This window comes from Halichoerus grypus, chromosome 6 (assembly GCF_964656455.1).
Source record: "Halichoerus grypus chromosome 6, mHalGry1.hap1.1, whole genome shotgun sequence".
Classification (NCBI taxonomy): Eukaryota; Metazoa; Chordata; class Mammalia; order Carnivora; family Phocidae; genus Halichoerus; species Halichoerus grypus.
The window spans coordinates 171,540,850-171,561,161 of NC_135717.1; the positions used below are offsets into that span (position 1 = coordinate 171,540,850).

The 20,312-nt window shown below is 57.6% G+C and overlaps 1 protein-coding gene across 2 annotated transcripts in view; it reads right to left on the minus strand.

The window, feature by feature from the left end:
• Positions 1–2,711: 2,711 nt before the first annotated feature.
• The window catches only part of RANGAP1 (Ran GTPase activating protein 1), a 32,483-nt gene continuing 14,882 nt past the window's right edge, over positions 2,712–20,312 (minus strand). For both annotated transcript variants that reach the window (XM_036072624.2, XM_036072626.2), the window contains exons 5-16: positions 19,467–19,646; positions 16,669–16,803; positions 14,118–14,276; positions 12,770–12,883; positions 12,265–12,364; positions 11,947–12,031; positions 10,735–10,915; positions 9,696–9,815; positions 7,327–7,429; positions 6,085–6,173; positions 5,725–5,846; positions 2,712–3,729 (exon numbers count right to left, since the gene is read on the minus strand). In XM_036072624.2, coding sequence (XP_035928517.2) covers positions 3,660–3,729; positions 5,725–5,846; positions 6,085–6,173; positions 7,327–7,429; positions 9,696–9,815; positions 10,735–10,915; positions 11,947–12,031; positions 12,265–12,364; positions 12,770–12,883; positions 14,118–14,276; positions 16,669–16,803; positions 19,467–19,646 — 1,458 coding nt within the window. In that variant the 3' untranslated portion in view covers positions 2,712–3,659. The remainder of the gene's footprint in view (positions 3,730–5,724; positions 5,847–6,084; positions 6,174–7,326; positions 7,430–9,695; positions 9,816–10,734; positions 10,916–11,946; positions 12,032–12,264; positions 12,365–12,769; positions 12,884–14,117; positions 14,277–16,668; positions 16,804–19,466; positions 19,647–20,312) is intronic.

Sequence of the window (20,312 nt, forward strand, 5' to 3'; positions counted from 1 at the left end):
ATGGAATTTGGGGTCACAGGCTACACGTATCTTCACCTGAGTACCTGCCGGATTGCTCTCTGAGGTGGTTTTATTAGTCTGACATCCCTCCAACACGTGCAATGTAAGAGATTCAGCTCTTTCCTGGGGTCATGACCTCTCAATGACATCCGCCAGTCTGGTCCAAAATGGCGTCTCTGTGGCTTTATTTTGCATTTCCTTGATTTCCAGTAAAGGGGAACATATTTTTTGCTTCTCAGGTTGCATCCTCTGTGAACTGCCTGTTCATATCCTTTGCCCATTTTCAATTGGATGTACTATTCTCAACACTAATCCTCATGCAACATATGTTGTAGTCTTCTTGTATTTTATCACCTTGCCATTTCTTAGGGTGTTTTGGTCATTGTTTTTCACTTTTTGACAGTAGCAAATTTCCTTATGCCTGTGCTTTTGTGATGTCAAACAATGCTCTTGTATTTTAACCTTCTTTTTAAAAAAAATGTGTTTTTTTTTTTTTAATATGGCTCTTAGATGGATGGATCTGGTTCACTTTGAATGTTTGGTGGATGGCTGTGGTCTAACTGTCCTTCCACCCCATCCCGTCCCCTGCTTTCCCCAGACTGACTCCTATCTTGAACGCTGGGTTTACCACATACATGCGTATACCTAAACACAGTTGCTTTTGACCCCATGGTATGGTACTGAGACTTTCTTCACTCAGCATCCTTCCTGATTCATCCACACGATGCATGTAGCCCGAGCTGATACGTTCTCATGGTTGTGTGACGTTACACTGTATACCTTTGCATTTGATCCGCTTTCCTGATATTGGCCTGAGTCGTTTCTAGGTTCCTAGGATCAGGAAGCGTTGCTTGGGAGTGCCTTTGGCCATGCTTCCTGGGGGCTTCAGAATGGAATTATTGCTGGTTTAGCCCCAAGCCCATGGCTGGACTTCCTTTAGTGAGAATAGCCTGGTGCTGAGCAGGCCTTTTGTACTTGGGGGTAACATGCCGTCTAGGCCGAGGCACCTCTCATCTTGCAGATCCCAAGTCATGGCCCTCAGAGACATGAAGCCTGTGTAATCCCAGGGTTGGCTATAGTTCTTGGGAGCGTTTGAGTCTGGGGAAGTTCCAAAAGCTACATAGCTCTCTCAGTAAGCAGCTGAGTTAGAGGCTGAGCCTCAGGCCCTTCCCTGCACCTGCAGCTGGTCAGGAGTTCTGAACTCTGAACTGGTCCGAAGGACTGAGTAGGGGCCAGGGCCTATACCCCTGAGACCAACAGGACCCTCCACAGTGTGCGGGTCCGAGGAGCCTGGCAGTGCTGGCCTGCTGCAAGGTTAAATGAGATCGTGGTGCACGTCTCAGTCTGAACTGAAGCTTGCGCCTTCATAACCTAGGAGGCCACGGGTGCCAGCACCAGGCAGCCTGGAAGGAAGAGCCAGGCCAGAGAACCTTGAGCAGGCCCCTAACTCAGCCCTGAGCCTCAGTTTCTCCATCTGTTAAATTATCACCTGTGAGAAGTTCTACTTGAATCTCCAGACTCAGCTCTTACATCCCTTTTATTTTAAAATCTATTTGAGAAAGAGCACGTGCACAGGAGGAGGGGGAGGGGTAGAGGACGAGGGAGAGGGAACCTCAAGCACGCTCCCTGCTGAGCGCAGAGCCCGACGTGGGGCTTGATCTCACGATCCTGAGATCATGACCTGAGCCGAAATCAAGAGTCGGATGCTTAACTAAGCCACCCAGGCGTCCCTTGCACCCTTAACTCTTGAAGACTTCCCTGACCTCACTGCCCACTGTCCCTTACACTAGGCCATGACTGTTAGTCTCCTGCACCAGACTGGGAGGCCCCCAAAAGCTGTGCCTGTGGCCCAGAGCTCAAAACAGGGCCTGGCAAAGGGGTGGGGGTTGGAGTTGGTCAGACCTCCACCTGCCTTCTGCCATATCACCTCACATGGGGGGTAGGGGGGCAAGGCATGGGCATCTCTTCCACCCCCTGGCCAAGACAGATGGTGCCTGTTCCTGAGTGGTCCACAGCCAGTAAGGAAATGCTGCCCCCTAAGAAAGCCTGGAGGGACCGCTTCAATTCTGTAGGAGACACAGACTCCCCAAGTGTGCCTGCTGTCTAAGGTAGGCAGTAAGGAGGGTCTGCTTAGCTGTCCTCACACCACATGTGGCAAAGGGAAGGAAGGACCCCGGGCAAGGTGCCCTCCACTCCAGGCCCTATGGCCAGATACCCTGTGGCGGCTTCCCAGCCGAGCTCAACCCTGTGGAGTGACCTTGCTAGCCAGACCCGGGGGGTTCCTGACTGTGCAGCCAGAGGGGCTTGCGGCAAAATCCAGACAGTGTCCGGCTTCGCCAGGTCCATTAATGGAGCGACACGGGGGCTAGAGGAACTGCAGCCCAAAGCCTAGGTGAAGGGTAAGATGAGGCTGGACAGATGAAACAGGCCCAACCCAGGCCCCTCGGTGCCCAGAAGAGGAGATCCTTCCGCCCACCCCCCCGACCCCCAGGAGTCGCGGCCCACTCCTGGGCACGAACCGCCCAGCTGCTCAAGGACAGCTGGCGTGTCCGCACGCATCTGGGCCTGGGCAAGAGTGGCTGCCCCGTGGGACGACAGAAGATTGGCGCAGGGGCTCTTCTGCGGACGGACAAGCCCGTACAGATCAAGGTGGGACTCCAGGTACTAAGCCCCAAGAACTGCCCACTTAAGGTGAAAAATCCCTCAGTCCCCACGCTTGCCACACATGACTTTATTTGTGAAGCCCCGGGCACAGCCCAGACACACAAAGAGCACAAAGGGGAAAGCACAGAGCGTGTGGGGGGGGGCGGGGGGGCAGCTCCAGTGCAGTCCCCACCCTGTCCAGGTCCTTTAAGAGCGTCCTGAGCCCCGTTCAGGCTCCGCGGGCCCTGCCCCTGCCCCCTGGGCCGGAGAACAGGTTTGGGCCTGCCAAAGAAACCCCCTCCAGCTTGGCCCCCAGGCCAGTCACAGACCGCTCAGCAGCAAGGGGCAGGCCCCATGGGTCTGGAGCCAGCACCATCTGCCACTGGCTTTTCTTCCTGTCCACACGGCCCGGGAACCAGGGTCTTGCCCTCTGCTGACTGCCCATGGCCCCACCCCCGTAGCAGGCTGTCCTTCAGGCCGTAGAGGTCAGCCCGGCAGGGATGGATAGCGGGGATGGCAGTGGCTAGAGGCCTAGGGCTTAGTGACAGGAGGCAAGGTCAGCCAGGAGGCGAGCAGCCCCAGGCAGGGCGGGAAACTCAGCCCAGCCGCCACACAGAGGGAGGGGACGGCAGCAGACCAACTCCCCAGGCTTTGGGGCAGCCCAGAAGGGTAGGGAAGGCAAGGTGGGAGGGGACAGCCACCAGGGCCTCGAGCTGGAGGCATGGAGCAGCAGAGCGCCCTCAGATGGCAATGAGTTTAATGGCAGAGCAGCTTGCAGCCGTCTCAGGGGGGCCAGCTCCCCTCCAGTGGGACCAGGGCCAGTCCAGCAGGGAGACCTTAAAACCCCAGCCCTGACAGGAAGCGCACACCTGCACACACACCACACCGACACGCACACTCGGGGACCGACACGACACAAGCGACGAAGACCCTCCCTGCCTCTGGCCAGAGTCCTTCGTCCGAGTCCCTTCCCAAGTCACTGGTCCAGGCCAGGGGGTGGGGGGGCGGCTTCGCATCTAGACCTTGTACAGCGTCTGTAGCAGGTTGTGACGGGCAAAGGAGCAGGACTCCAGGGCACCGTTAGGCCTGTGAGGAAAGAACAGTCAGTGGGGGGGGACACCACACAGCCCGGGCCAGGGACTGCAGGCTGCAGCAGGGGCACTTTCCCCACTATTGGGGGGGGCGTGGGTTCTGAGGCTGACGACTCTGGGGGGAGAGGCTAGGAGCCCGCCTTCCGTACGCCGCAGGGTGAGGCGTGTGTGAAGCTCACGGGGCAGCAATGCCCCCAAGGCCGCGGCCCGGAGCTGGCCGGAATGCGGGGCCGAGCAGCCAGGAACCCAGGCCCTGCTCTCCACCCAGCAGCCTGTGTGAGGGCCCTTCCAGGGGACACGGGGACACGGCGTCCTCACAGGCACTGGAATCCCAGCCGGGCCCTCAGAGATGATGGCTTGGCCATTGTCACCATCCAGATCATGAATCTCACTACAGACGAAGAAAGGACGCCGGGTGAGTGTGGGGTGCGGCCAGGGTCTGCAGCCCACAGACACTGACCTGGTCTAGGATCACCCTGGGATCCTAGACCACTGGGCCAGGAGTTGAGGGAGAGGGAATGTGCCTGTCACTCTGTGGTCACTCAGTCGCCTCAGAGGAGGCCTAAGGCACAGCTTTTACCAATCTCCCTCTTTTAAAGTAGAACAGACTGAGGCCTGCGCTGGGGGCGGGCAAGCGGCTGCGAGGAGGCAGCCTGCCCCTGACCAACAAGGGCCAAGGGTGAGGGTTTCTTCTTGTGGGTCCACGCCCAGCCCAAGGGCAACAGAAAGGCAAAGGGAACAATTCTGACTAGAGGCCGAAGAAGACAAAAGGAGCCAGGCTTTGTCCGGGGTGGCAGGTGGAGATGTTCCAGGGAGCTAAGCCCTGGGGTCAAGGCCCCTACTGTGTGGGAACAGGCACGGGGAGAGTGCACCTTGTGGGGAGGCAGGGCCATGAGCTCTGCGGCCAGGGTGAGGGCTTGCCCTGGACTCTGGCAGAGGGGCCAAGCACTCAGCTCTTCACCCAACGTGGGGCTTGAACTCATGACCCCAAGATCGAGAGTCACAGGCTCCACCGACTGAGCCAGCCAGGAGCCCCGCAGCTCAACTTCTCACAAGGGCCAGTCCAGCTGCAGCGGAAGGGGTGGCGTGGGCCACGGCGGCAGTGGGGGCCAGGTGTGGTGGCAGGCAGGTGGGCAGACATGCGAGAGCACGAGGCCCAAGGAGCACATGGGACCGCAAGACGTTGTGGTGGCAAAGAGGCCATGGCGCCGACAGTCCCGGAAGCTGGCCGGAGATCCTCACCGCGCTGAGCCAGACTACCCCACATCACTTGTTCACGTCCCCCGAGGCAAGGGCTACGTCCTCTCTCCTTGCCCCATTCCCACTTTCCCCCAAGGCACTGGATTCACAGGAAGTGTGGATGGTCACAGACACCAGAGACAACCTCATGCAACAGCTTGGTGGGGCAGATAGGGAGACTGAGGCCTGAGGAAGGCCAGGAGTTGGCTGGGGCCACAGAGGACCTCAGTGAGGACAGGGGACGAGCCTTCCGACCCATCCCTTGTAGGCGCTGGGGTCTGAAGGCTCCTTGCTACCCAACTGTGGCCACTGCCCCACCATGGCCCAGGACGAGGCCAAGGTTTCCAGGTCTCTGAGCATCTGGCATCCGCAGGGGAGGGGCCTGTGGCTGCGGCAGGCGGGAGTGACAGGCCCCTCTGGCCTCAGCCCTGTGGCTGAGGAAACGGACACAGAACTGCTCCCAGAGACATCACTGAGGACAGGACCCCGATCAGCACTGTGGGCAAACCCCTGAACTATCCAGCGCTGTTTCATCAGGAAATGGGGGCCATTCCACGTCCTGTTTCTCTCAGGAAAAGACACTGTTCCTGAGCCCCACATCCTCAGCCTGGCACAGCGGAGGAGAGACTCAAATACGGACGCTTGAGAGCCCCTCACAAGCCTGAACGAGCAGCCCAGGGAAGCCTCCACGGACTAGGGGTCTGCATCCATGGGACCCGGCTGCCACGTGAGCTGACGAGGGCACACTCACTTGGTCATGAACGCCAGCAGCAGGGGTGCAAGGGCCTTGGGGAAGTAGTCCTGCTGCACCATGTGGTTCAACACCATCAGAGGGCCGTACAAGTTGGCAATGGCCTTGATCTTGTCTTCACTCTGTGAAGGGAACACACAGCACCAGGCAGGGTGAGCTACAAGGTCCCCTGGGGTGGGAAGCCCTAGGTCTCCAGCACCCAGCCCCGGCTCCGAGAGCCCCATGGTCGAGGTCAAGCTGAACCCCATCATGAAGGGAGGCTGCTTAAGCAGACCCGGGCCCCAGCAGGACTCAGGTGTGGGCCGGGGTGGGTGTGGCCCGAACTGCCCCTGGTTCCCCCCTGCACTCCCACAGTCTCACCTTGAGCAGACCCATGTGGACGAGGAGCCGGGTAAGGAAGGCATTGGAGTTGAAGGAGGGTGAGCTAAAGGCCTTCTTCATCAAGGCATCTGCAAGGGAGAAGCGGCCATGGGGCAGGGAGTCCGCTGCGACAGACGGCTGCTCACCAGCCGAGGGCACGCGGCCCTGGCACGCACGGGCTGCGACCTGCCTTCCGCACCAGTCAGGTGAACACAGGGCGGCAGCCGGCGGTCCCACATCCCAGACTGAGGGGACAGCCAGCACCAAGGGAAAGCTCAACCTGCTCAAGCTGTGACACCTTGCCCTTCTGGTCCTGACCTCAATGAGAAGGGGCTTGGGGACCTTGCACAACCCGCGAGGAAGATCATCCCGGGGGAGGTTTCAGCCACTGTGGAGGCAAGGGAGGGGGATGAGCAGAGAAGGGAGGGAAAGGAGGGGCGGGGGGTCTACCGGCACTGTGTGGGTACCTGCTTCTAGGCTAGGCTGGTCAGGAAAACAGAATTCAGGTAACTTGCTCCCATCAATGCCCACGGGGCTGGGCCCTCAGGGAGCTGACTTAGGGCTCCACCCCGGCCTCGCTCCCCACCGGCCCTCCTGCCTCCATGCTGCCCACAGCGCACCAATCCAGGACAAAGTGCCGCCGGACCTCCACCCCTCTCTGCCCTTTCCCTCATGCCGAGCCCTTCCTCCCCTCCCTGCCTGACCAAGCCTGGCCCATACGGCGGGGCTCAGACACGCGTACTCAAGGTGGGAGGTGACAGGTGCCACAACGGAGGCAGCGGAGGAAACGGGGTAGCGAGGGAGGGTGGCGGCAGGACAAGAGATCTCGGGAAGCCCTGGGAACGCTATCGGGAGAGCAGGCACCCTCCAGGCTTCCAGGTGGAGGGACGGTGTGCATAGGCCCACAGATGAGGACAAAAGCTCAGTTCTCAGGACCTCTCCTGAGAGGACCGTCCCCATAAGGGCCTTGGGGCTGTTCCTATGGCAGATGCCACCTGGATGAGGTCTAACTAGACATAACTCTATGGCTTTGAAAAGGCCTCAGTTTCCCCATCTGCAAAAAATAAGAGAGGAGAGCAGCCAGCCTACTCCATGGCAAGAACCCAACAGAACAGGCAGGAGGGGCTGGAGAGTGGTACATACATTAGTGCTGGGACTAGGGGCTCCAGGGACTATAAACGTCCCTGAGCCCCGAGGCAGCAAGGAGGCAGAGCCAGCCACGGCCCACCCACCCCGTGTTACCTACTGCATCCTGCACGGCTGTCCTCACTGTGGCTTCGTCCTTAAACACAGAGGACACCTTCAGGAAGGCAGAGACCACCTTTTCTGGGTCGGATGTGTCAGTCTGAGGACACAAGAGACAATGGCAGGTCACAGGGGCCGGAGCCCCAGTGAAGATGCGCCTGCACTCTGCTGCTGGCTGGAAGAGGCCTGTCTTGCCAAGGCCCCTGGTGGGCAAGGATGGGTCCTGCCTCACCCCACGCTGTCCCCCTGGAGCTAGGCATGGGCCTGGCCCACTGCGGTACGTAATCCATACAGAGTGAGTGAGTCAGCATTAACCACGGTTATTCCCATGACCCAGCGATCCCCGCCCTTTTATTTAAGATTTTATTTATTTATTTATTTATTTATTTATTAGCGAGAGACAGCGAGAGAGGGAACACAAGCAGGGGGAGTGGGAGAGGGAGAAGCAGGCTCCCCGCTGAGCAGGGAGCCCGATGCGGGGCTCGATCCCAGGACCCTGGGATCATGACCTGAGCTGAAGGCAGACGCTTAACGACTGAGCCACCCAGGCGCCCCAGCGATCCCCTTCTTGTAATCTAACCTGAACAAATAATCCAGAGTACAGACAACGTTCACGTGCAAGGAAGCTTAACTTCACCGAGGTGGAGACAAGGGGAAACAATGCGAGTGTCCAGACACAGTGTGCCGCCCACGTGCGACCTCCACTCACGGGACGGAGGGCACAACAGTTTTGCTAACATAGGAGATGACAAATGGTATTACAGGAAAAAGTGGGCCTTTCATCTCATATATCACGGGAAGGAAAAAAAAGAACACAGATAAAACATAAAAAGGACATCAGCCAAAAGGCCAAGCCAGCTCTGAGAACGGGCCCATTTAATTTCTCTGTATTTATCACTTAGGCTCATCGAAACTGTTTTCTCATCTGTAACACAGGGTAACGGGGTCTACATGGCGGGTTGCCAGAAGGCTTAAATACCAGAACCATGTCCAAATACCCGGGACAGTGCCTGGCAGACAGGAGGCGCCTGCCAGCCGCCTCGGAACGAACTGGTGAGTAAGCAAACAAGCGAGGCTGGAGCAAGGGCACGGTAGGCATGTGGCCTCCGTGGGAGCTCTGGGCAGGACAGGTGTTCTAGAACAGCAGGTCCTACAGAACCTGGGCAGGGAGCCTAGATGTGTGCACACGAGAGGGGCCTGGGAAAACTCCCTAACTCCCTGGGTGTCACTGGGTGTGGCACGCCTGCCTGTCCGGTGGCCCACACACGTCCGCAGTCGCACGTCATCTGCAACCTCCGGAGGCTGACAGATACCTGGGTCACACCCACTCATGCGTCTGTGGATTTAAAAAACAAACGTCTAGGGGGGACTGGGTGGCTCAGTCGTTAAGCGTCTGCCTTCGGCTCAGGTCATGGTCCCAGGGTCCTGGGATCGAGCCCCACATCGGGCTCCCTGCTCCGCGGGAAGCCTGCTTCTCCTTCTCCAGCTCCCCCTGCTTGTGTTCCCTCTCTCGCTGTCTCTCTCTCTCTGTCAAATAAATAAAATTTGAGAGATAGAGACAGGGAGAGAGGGAACACACGCAGGGGGAGCTGGAGAAGGAGAAGCAGGCTTCCCGCGGAGCAGGGAGCCCGATGTGGGGCTCGATCCCAGGACCCTGGGACCATGACCTGAGCCGAAGGCAGACGCTTAACGACTGAGCCACCCAGGCGCCCCAAATAAATAAAATCTTTAAAAAAAACTAAAAAACAAACATCTAGGTATTTATCCAGAGAATACAAACATAGTGATCCGAAGGGGCCCCTGCACCCCAGTGTTTACAGCAGCAAGGTCCACAATAGCCGAACTATGCAAACAGCGCAGATGTCCATCAACAAAGGATAAAGAAAATGTGGAAATATACAAATGGAATACTACTCAGCCATCAAAAAATGAAATCTTAGCATTTGCAATGACGTGGATGGAACTAGAGAATATTATGCTAAACGAAATAAGTCAGAGAAAAACAAATACATGATTTCACTCTTACGTAGAATTTAAGAAACAAAACAGATGAACACAGGGGAAGCGCGGGACAAATAAGATGAAAACAGAGAGAGAGACAAACCATAAGAGACTCTTAACTACCGGGAACAAACTGAGGGCTGCTGGAGTCAGGTTGGTGGGGGGACTGGGCTAACTGGGGGACGGGCATTAAGGAGGCCACTTGATGGAATGAACACTGCGTGTTAAGTGCAACTGATGAATCACTAAATTCCACCCTGACACTAAAACACACACAAACACCGGGCAGCCCCCACTCCCACTGACAGCGTCCCCTCCCAATCCGAGGCACGCAGGGGCCTGGAGTTGGCAGCGCTGTTACCCACCTGCTGGGCTATCAGCACGGGGCTCTTGGGCCCGAGGCGCAGCAGCTTCTCTGGAGAGGGGAAAGCGAGGAATGTGGAGACGTCTGCAGGAGGCGGGGCGGACAGCACGGGGGCTGGCTCCTGAGGGACAGGGGGCACAGGTGGCTCTGGAGAAGTCCGAACCCGGACTCCTCATGCAGAACATGCACCCCTCACTCTAGGCGGCCAAGGCTCGGAGTCTGGTCTTCTCCCTCCGGTTCACGGGCAGTCCCCCAAAGGGTGAGGGGCCCGCAGATGCTGCCCTGGCTGGCTCCTAGTGCAGGAGCCTCTGGGGAGGGGGCAAGCCACCTCCTTAGGCCAAGTGGCTCCTCCCCGGGACACACGATGTCCCAGAAATGACGCAGGAGGTGCGTGGGGGCTGAAGGGGACCCCACCAGGAGCCTGAGTCTAGCAGGGGGAAGCAATGCCAGTGAGCACAAGCGGCGCCCACACAACTGAAATAGGAGTGCCCAGCCACTTGTTGAAATGCTTTCCTAAACTGGGAAAAAAGTGAAATTCAACGTGAGCGTGGGGAACCTTGTCCAACCCGTAGTTCTCCAGAAGCTGAGTCTGTGGGGAACAGACCCGGGCGTCCTGACAACACCAGCCTCTTAGTGAAGCAAGGGGACACCAAGTGTCCCAGGTAGGCCACGGTCTCCAGAACGGGGGGGCTGTCCCTACGGGTCACCAAGATGGGTCGGAAAAGAATTTCCATTTATGCTGATTTTTCACCCTATTCTTGCAGAGATATTTATACGTGTTTCATAATGAACAGTGCAGCGGCATGATACATGCCTTAGTCCTGTTACGATGCACAAATGAATAAACACACCTGGGCTGAGGTACAAATACAGCCACGCTGGGAAGATTTTCTTCTTCCACTTACAGGACTGTGCATTCAAGGACAGTTTGCACCCAAGGTACTTAAGCGGATCCCACACCTACTACCCGCGTGAACGTGGCTCAGGATTTCACATTCGAGGGCCAGGGCTCTGATCCTGGCAAACGACGGGGAACTCACTCCACTGTTCGGGTCCAGAATCTTCCTTGATGCTGTGGACTGCTCTCCTGGCCCTTGCTGTGCCTCTTCCTCCTCCTCCTCCTCTTCCTCCTCTTCCTCCTCCTCTTCTTCCTCCTCCTCTTCTTCTCCTTCCTCTTCCTCCTCCTCTTCCTCCTCCTCATCATCCTCGCCCTCATCATCACTGCAGAGGGGAACTGGCTAAAGCAGACCCTCCCTGCCCAGCGGCCTATGCGGGCTCCAAGGCCTGGCAACACAAACCCATAGACCCCAGGCAGGTGGGAGGGCGCCTGCGGAGGGCGGGGGAGCAGCTGCTCCCGGGGAGGGGCCCGGGGGGGGCCATGTGGGTCACCAGGGAGCCCATCGCTCATCTCTCATCACCCAGGGAAGCCCATGCTGTGAACACGGAAGAACCAGATCTCATCCCTGTCCCAAATGGGCCCCAGTCCCACTGCGGAAACAGAGAAAAGGAAGAAAACGGTCTGTCACAGCTGAGGCCCGGGGCTTGGCAGGAACACTGCCCAGGCTGAGATGCCAAGACTGTGCCACCCTATCTCCCTGCCCACAGGAAGCTGCGGTTGTGGGGGGCAGGGGGATGGGGGTTTCTGGGACCGTGAGCCTCTCGAGGCCATCTCTGAGCCCCCAATTCCTAGCAGCAGCACAGACCTAGCACTGAGGGGACACAAGTGAGGGGCTGACAGGTGAAGCTGACCTAGGGGCAGAGGGATGCTGAAGGCCCAAACCGACTCCCATCCAGATGGAGGAGGCAGCCCTGCCGCCCTGGCCCCTGCTCCCGCTCCATGTGGGCTCCGCAAACCCAGAACCCACCCCTTGCAACAACCTCTTCCCTTCCAGACTCTGTCTCCAAGTCTGATTTTCAGAACAATCCTGACTGAGCCCACCCCCACTGCCACCCTGACCTCACTGCTCCCCTACCTGATCTATCCCAGCTCAGATCAAAGCTCATCCCTTCAGAAGTCTCCCCAACTCACCCACTCCAAAGGCCCTTATTGCCTCTTGGCTGAACATACAGACACCTAACTTTCCTTGCCCGCCCATCCTGCCGGAATGAAGTCCGACGGGTCAGAAACCTTCACGGTCTTCCGCTCGCCTCCCTAACGCCTCGCACAGCTCCTGGCACAGACAGGGGCTCGAACAACGGTTGTGGAACGAATGAAAGTAGAACCACAGGCGCCACGGCTCACAGCTCCCTACCTGAGGGAGGCCAGCACCTTGGCCATGTGGAAGCCGTCCAGCACTTCCTGGAGCTGCTCGCAGCCTTCTGCTCCCAGCGTGTTGCCTGTTCACGGGCAGGAGGGGGTGGAGGGTAGGAAGGTCAAGAGGGGCAGCAGACTCCCTGCTCAGCAGGGAGTCTGCTTCTCCCTCTGACCCTCCTCCCTCTCATGCTCTCTGTCTCTCATTCTCTCTCTCGCAAATAAATAAAATCTTAAAAAAAAAAAAAAAAAAAAAAAAAAAAAGAGGGGCAGCAGGGCCCGCCTGGCAGGCCTGGGCCAAGGCCCGCACCCCTATTACCGTTGAGGTCCAGCTTTTCCAGCTCACTCTTGTCCGCCACGGCCTCAGCAACAGCCAGAGCAGCATCTCTCTTGATTTCACAGAACGACAAGTTCAGCTCCTAAAAATAAGAGGAAGGAGTAGAGGCAAGCAGAACCATAGGCCAGGAGACCGGGTCCTACTCTGAAGCCTCTGTTTTCCCCAAGGGAGGATGAGGCAGGCTCTGTCCTCCAGCCGGGCACGGTAACACCCACAGTAAAAACAAAGCCGTTTCCCTCGCGACGTGCCAGACGCTCGGTATGTTCTCTCACGCTCTACCCTAATGACCTCATCGCTCCCTCCTCCCATTTCAAAAATGAAGAAACCGGCTCACATCACATGGGTGATAGGAACCGCACAACATCAGAGGAAAGGTGTGGAAGGACGGGGCCATGAACCCAGGCCCACCTGGCCTTCAAGACCACCCCACCCCTGCCCCGCACGGCAGCAGCCCCGAGGGTGGGGGAAGCCCCGGCGGCGCTGGCACCTTCAGCTTGGGCAGGCCCCCGCGCACGGCCTCTGCGATGGCGACGGCGCCCTTGGAGCGCACCAGGCAGTCCCCGAAGTTGATCATCTCCACCTGCCGCAAGGTCTTCAGCGTCTGCGGGGAGGAAGCGAAGGCTGGGGTGAGGGTGCAGGCCTCCGAGAGCCCGCGGCACACCCCACGCCAGTTGCCACACCTTCGTCCTCCCTGTCGCCTGGACTTCTCAGTACTTCACCAGCTCTTGTCCCCTCCCGGCCTCTGGCGAACCTCCCTCCACCCTACTTCTATGCTACAGCCAGAACCTTCTTCGTGAAGCACAAATCTGACCAAGTCGATTACACAATTCTCTAGTCACGGGACAGCCTCAGAGTTAGAAGGTCACAGGGTCTTATCCCCCTCTCCTCTCCTCCAGCCCTCAGACACATCCTGAACCCTGGTCGTTTCAAACCAGGACCAATGGAACAAGGCTCCCTCCCACCTCTGGGCCTCCCCCGTGCTGCTGATCCCTCTGCTCGAAACACCCCTCTCTGTCCACAGTCCATTTGTCCTATACAACTTGGCCAAAATGTGACCTCTTCCAGAAAGTCTGCCCGAAGTCTGATTTGAACTTCCCGTGTGCTCCCTACACTTGCACACACTTGTGCTAACACCCCACAGGAGCAGGACTAGCCTTTTGTGGGGCTTGGGGCCCTGTGAGGTCCCGACAGCTAGCCAGCCAGCCGGATTCAGGCCCTGCACCATCGCTGGCCTGGCCCCGCCCCTCCCTCCCTGAACTAGGGGCTCCTCGGAGGCGGAGTCTGATTCAACTCTGCGTGGCCTGCACTCGGTACAGGGCTCAATAAGCAGCTGATGAAAGAATCAATGAGAAAAACAGGCTGCAGCAGCCTCCCATGCAGCCCCATGGACAAATCCAGCACCAACAGCTGGGTGTCCAGAGGCAGCGCAGAGGAAGGTGGTATGGACATGCTCGAAAACAGCACAGGCAAGCCTGTGACATGTGCCCCGTTCTGGAATGTTCAAGAGAGCCGGGGCGCACACCTGGTGGATGCGCAGAGGAGCTCTCCTGCCGATGTGTGTGTTATAAAGGCAGTAGCCAGGACACCTGGGTGGCTCAGTTGGTTAAGCGACTGCCTTCAGCTCAAGTCATGATCCTGGAGTCCTAGGATCGAGTCTCGCGTCGGACTCCCCGCTCGGCAGGGAGTCTGCTTCTCCCTCTGACCCTCCCCCCTCTCATGCTCTCTCTCTCTCATTCTTTCTCTCTCAAATAAATAAATAAAATCTTTAAAAGAAAAAAAAAAGGCAGTAGCCAGTCCCGCTCGCCTCCACCATGACCCTGCCACTCCCGCCTCACCTTGGCCATGGCCACGGCGCCCTTCTCGGTGAAGGTGTTGTCATTCAGGTTGATGATACGCAGCAGGGGGTTGATGGCGAAAGCCTGGGCCAGGGCCGTGACGCCGGGGTGATTGATGCCGTTCTGTGGCATGTGGACCTCCTCCAGAGTCCCAATGATCTGTGAAGGGCAGGAGGGACAGAGCAGGGCGGTGGGCTCCCGAGCTCCAGGGGCAGGCCCAGCACCAACAACATCCAGCAGGCAGGAAGGGGGCACCACACACTAGACACGGGGAGGGGCTGCCATCAGCTCAGGCCCAGGCTTGTCTGTGGCTATTTGGGGCATGAATCTCAAAGCAGAACTTTGGGCAGGGCTGTCTGATCCTCTCTACAATCTCATGAGGGAGACCTACCTGGGATTAGGAACTCCACCAGACAGAGAAGACTAGGGATCGGAAAGGCTAAGTAACTTACGCAGGGTCACACAGCTTGGAACACAGGTTCTTCCATCTGGTGTCCTCTACCCTGCAAGGACCCTGGGCGCTGGCCTGGGGTCTGGCCACAGTCCCTCCCTGCAGACTGCATGCAGCTCCACTGTGCCTCTCTTGGGGCTCTCCTGCGCTATTTACACAGTACAACTGGTGCCCCACATTCCCTCCTTTTCTGGGGGGTGGGGTCTTCACAAACACCTAGCCCTTTTTCATCCCAACCTTCTGACACTCCTCTCTTCTTGGAACACTGTGTCCTTATTTGTTGGCATTTTCTTGATAGGCTGACTCCTATGTTGCTTTCCTATATACCTCTCATTTTGGACACCAGAATCCCCCCACCAGGCATAGTCCAGTGCTCTTCCCCCATGCCCCCAGAGCACTGTTCTTCCTCTATCACGGTGTTCATCACCCTGGACGATCAATGCCACCTTCCTGTCTACACCCCACCAGCCTCTGAGCTCCCAAGGAGAGCCATGTCCCAGCCTCTACTGCTACCAACGATTGAGGCCAGGCCTGCGAGGACTCTCCACCTGGGTACCTTTTGTAGTTCCGCAGTGCCCAGAACAGCACAGGGGGTTCACAAGTAAATACAGGCCAACGGAGGAACATTACCAGTCAGGGCTTCTCAGTATCTTCTGGTACCAGACCCTATGGGCAGTCTGGTAAACCCCTGACTCTCTCCTGAGCCTATTTTAAAATGTTAAGATAAATCATATACGACTACAAAGGAAATCCATTCAATTGGAAGAGAGTCCTCAAAATATTGAGAAAAAACCCCAAATGTGTGTTGCAGTAGTAAATGCACTCCTTAGTACAAAGGCACTGAATAACAGGACCTGGAGGCCAGTCCCCCGCTACCGTAATGCTGATGCGTGAGAAACAAAGATTTCTATGTCTCTGTAACAACTGTAACTTGATGTGAAAATACCTGTGATTTCTATACTTAACCAAATCACGAACATTTCGAAAGTTGCTGAGGTTTAAAATTTACATTCACAATTCAAGGTAACACTACATTTTAGTTACATTAGTGGTAATAATCATGTAATCTTCTTCCGTCCGCATTCAAAGACTCCCTGAAATCTATCCACAGACTAGAGACATCCCAGGGACCCTGAGGGAAGAACCCCACTCTAAGAGCATGGTGGACATCTGTTGGAGGCCTAGCAGACACAATGTATTCCCCCCTCTTCCCAGTGCACCGGGGACAGCAAGCTGAACGAGGGGTGCAGAGAAGGCGTAACCTTTAACGGCATGGTGTCTATAAGGATGGCAATGAGGTGCCCCCAGCTCCGGAGGCACCTGGAAACCCCTGCAGCCAGGGGTCCAGCAAGGCCCAGGGTACTTCTCCCCTGCTATGTTCACTCTCTGCCTGAGGTAGATGAGCTCCAGCAGGGAGGCAGCGGGGAAAGCCGCTCTGGCCCGAGTGTGGTTAATGTTGCTAGGATACTGTTTGCCAAAGAAAACATTTAAATTAAGAGAAAAGAAAGGGACTCCAAAGTTCCCAGCGCGGTGGGGCAGGTGTGGCCCTCTCACAGAGCTCAAGGTCAGGGTCTCAGCAGTGTGGGGGGTGGGGGCAGGGCACTGGGGCAGCTGTGAAGGGTGAAGGGAGAGGAGAGTGGGAGGAGAGGCAGAGGGGATTAGGGTACCTGAGCCACTGCTCCCCCACCTCTCCATCTGAAAGGTAAGTCTGATGACTCCACCTCTGTGCCCCACCCGGTAGAGGCCAGAGACAGCGACCCTCTGTGAGCCCAGGCCAGCGCCGGGCCAGGCTGCTATCCCGCTCACTGCTCTGGCACCCCCGCTCCCATTTCTGAGCCTGACCTCACTCACTGACCAGAGCAACCTCACAATCTTCTCAAACAGCATTCCAGGGAGCCGCAGTGGTAGATCATGCAACCTTTCAGACACCTAACAGGAATTCTGCCCAGCTGCTGAATGAGCTAGCAGGTGCAGAGGGGGAAGCAACTCGCCCTAGGTCTCGCAGCTCAACTCCAGAGCTGGATGCACACCAGCTCTGTCAACCTGCCAAGCTTAGCCTGCCTTGGGGCACGGCGGGGAGGATGTGCAGAAACCACTCACCCCGAAAGCTTCTGCCAAGGCCGTGGCTCCGTCGTTCTCCAGACGGTTTCTGCCGGCCACGAAGACCTTCAGGCCCAGTGGCTTGCCTTGAGCACTGGATTTCCGGTGACACTCAGTCAGAGCCGCTGCCAGGATCTGGGGGGGGGGGGAGGGGGGGGAAGAGGACCAGCCCTGAGGCAGGAGGCCCTGGTCTTCGACATCCCATGCCACCTACTGGCGGTGGCAGACCTGGGGACAAAGAATGGCTCACAGGCACCACCGTCATACTGCATGTGCACCTAGCACCTTACAGCTTGCTTCACGTGTGTGTCCCACTACCCTGTGGGGTCTAGCCTCGTGTGAGAGGTGGGGACAGATACCCAGAGAGAAAGGAGACACCAACATGGAGAGGTCAACTGAAAGCCAGCTCCTGGGGAAGGGGCTTCACAGTCAGCTCACTATACTGCCGGAAGCCCTCTGTGGTGGGGGGGGGGGGGGGAGACGGGAAACCATGGTGATTTCCACTTCCCAGCCGAAGAACCTCAAGCTCAGAGAGGGACAGAGACATTCCTATGGTTGCTAAACAAGTGGAAGACTCTGGACCAGAATCCAAATCTTCTGGAATCTCTCCCCTGTAGCCCTGCGCCTAAGGGGAGCTGGCCAAGACCACGACCCTGTCACACTCATCGGACACACCATATGGTTGGGGTGGTGCCAGGAGACAGCTTCTCCCTGGGTGATACCAACAGACCAAGAGTTAAAAAATGCTGGCTGGTTGCTGGGAATCAGAGAGGCCACGGTAAATAAAACAAAAGATTCACAAGAAGTGCAACAGGAGAGAAGCAACGTTTGTAGAGCATCTCCTAGATCACCGGCACTTTCAATAAAGAAAGGTACTTTCACACCTCATTTCAACCACAAATTGAGCCTAGGAGGCAGGTGGGATTGGCTTGACTATAAACGAGGAGGCTGAGGCTCAGAGAGGTAACTGCATGGGCCAAGGGCCCACAGCAAAGGGACAGGGGAGCCACAAGCGGCAGCCAGGCCTGCCTGAGTGCACAGCTCGCCGTCCCTGGGGGCCGGAAGGGCGACCGCCAGCCTGGCTCCTGGGGGTCATGCACATGCTCAGCGCAGAGACCGTGGACTTCTGCCATAAACCAGCCTCCTAAGGAACCTATGAGGAGGCGGGAGCCAACCGCACCAGCGCATCCCATTCTCCCCAGTTCCCTCTGGGGCCACCATGGTGAGGCCCCAGCTCCTACAAGAGTCCAACCTGGGGCCGCTGGGTCTGGAGAGCCCCAAGCACAGGGCTATATCTCACTCCCAGTGAATCCTTTGGGCCCCTCCAATTCCCATGCGTGTGGCACACGGGCCACAGTGAATGCACTCCGGCTGGAGGGAACAGATTACGAAGGACCCGGAGGCGCAGGTCAGCAAGGCCAGCACCCACAAGATGCCACAAAAAGGTCTCACTGAATCAGAGTGAGGGAGGTCAAGACAAGTACAAGTCAAATTCCAGAGTGGAGCAGGGCTGCCAGGGAGGCTCCCCTGGCTGCAGGGTTCCCACTGTCTTCGTCCCCGAGCCATGCCACACACTGGAGTAAAGGCAAGGCCTACGACCAGCCCTGGGCAGCTCTAGGAGCCTCGGTTCCCCGGGCCGGCCGCGCGGCAGAGGAGAGCCCACGGAAAGCTGGGGCGTTTCCCAGGCGCGTCTCCAGCTCCCTCAGCACACCCCACTCTAGGTTGGCCTGGACCGATTTTCTGTGCTGATGCCAACATTTTAATGTCTTCACACACGCACACAGCTTATTGCCCAATTAGACTGGGGGGTGGGGCTGGCTGAGCCGGCTGGGAGCACACCCCGGCTTTCCCTCCCATGGGGCAAGAGGCAACGGGCACCCCTCGCAGGGGAGGCCGCTCTGGCCCCTCAGCCTGGGGCACCGTGAGCACAACACAGGCTCCCCTTGCTGCTCTAACGGGCACAGAAGCAGGTTCAAATCCCACATTAGTCCCACCCCAGCGATGCCATCTGGGGACTTGACCCAAGGTCTCTAGCCCCAAATCCGGCTGGTTAAGTGGAAAACTGGGAATAGCATCACCCCCTTTTTGGTGTGGGTGGGAGAATTAGGGTAATGCATTTAACACATCCGCAAAAAGAAGATGTCCCCAGTCGCTGTAGGTTCCTGCGTCCCAGCCCTTTTCTCCTTTTGGTCAGAACGTGAGTGGGGATAGGGAGGATGGGAATTGGCCTTTCTAGTGTCTGGGCCTAACGGAGCCAGAAGGGACCAAAAAAGAGAATAAACAAGGCTGGGCTCCCTCTGTGCAGGTTCTGGGAAGAGAAGAGACGCCTTTCTGCACTGACCAGCCCGACCGGCTGGCAGGATGAGGGAGGCACCTCGGGCAAGGCCCAGTCCAGGAAAAAGGTGAGCTGTGCCCAGGCCTAAGGGGTTTCTCTTTCTGGGCTCCCGCCCCTCCACACACACCAGGCCTCACGTGGCTCTGCCAACTGTTCTGAGGGCACAGCAGGTCTGGGATGCCCAAGCCCGGCGCTCTGCAGAGCCAGCAGGTCACTGCCTCTGTGTTGCCAAGACAACACGAGAACCGGGGACGGTTGCTTGGCAACCCCGCCCTCCAGGCCTCCACCACCTCTCCCCACGGGCCACAGGCTGCTGCCTTTGAGGCCTTTCTCCTCTGAAGAGAAAAACAACCGGCTGGCCAGCCATCCCAGATGGTGGCCAAGGGCACACACTTCAGGAGACGAGGCGGGGGGGGGGGGGTTAGGGACAATGGGGACGTGGGCGAGGGCCCGCCGCACCCACCTTGCCACCGCCGATGCCCATGCCACAGTTGTTGAGCTTGAGCTCATGAAGGGTGAAGCAGGCGGAGCTCTTGAGCAGGGCCTCAAAGCCTCGCACGCCGTCGGGCCCGAATGCGTTGTCGCTCAGGTCCAGCTCCACCAGCTGCGCCCCGGCTGTGATGAGTCCCTCCCCTAGTGAGGTCTGGACACAGAGAAGGTTCAGCTCAGTTTCACAGACACCTCCCAGGGGCAGCTCCTATGCCAGGCCCCCCCTGCCCTCAGTGGGCACCCAGGCAGAGACACAGACCATTTCGCTACAGAGCTATCCTTACTTTAAACCCAGGACCAGAAACCCTGAAGAAGGCTCCCAATCCAGGTGGGGCGTGGGGTGTGGTATACATGGGGGTGGTCAGGGAAAGCTTCCTATAGGAGGGGGCACTTGAGCTCAGGCTGAATGAGAATCAGTCAACCGAACAGGAGATTCCAGCCAACAGTACAAACATGAACAAAGAGACATAAGCATGAAGCAGCATACTGTGTGTCTAGAGACAAGCAGTGGACTCCAGAAGAGGATGAGGCTGGAAGGAAAGAGAGGAATCAAATCAGGCTAGAGCCCTGAATGTCAGGCCAAGGACTGTGAACTTGAGCCCGAGGGTTCTGAGGGCTTTGATGTGGGTGAGGGATATAGAAGACACATTCCCCCAAACCTGAGGAGGGCAGACTGGGGGCCAAGTGCCCGCCCAGAAGTGTGAGACAGTGATTCAGGCAGCAAAGAAGGAAGCTAGCTGGCCAGTGTGGTGGGAGACAGAAGAGAGGAAACAGAGCCTCGGGTCGGTTCTAGGTCCCACAGAGGGAAGGAGACCTGCAG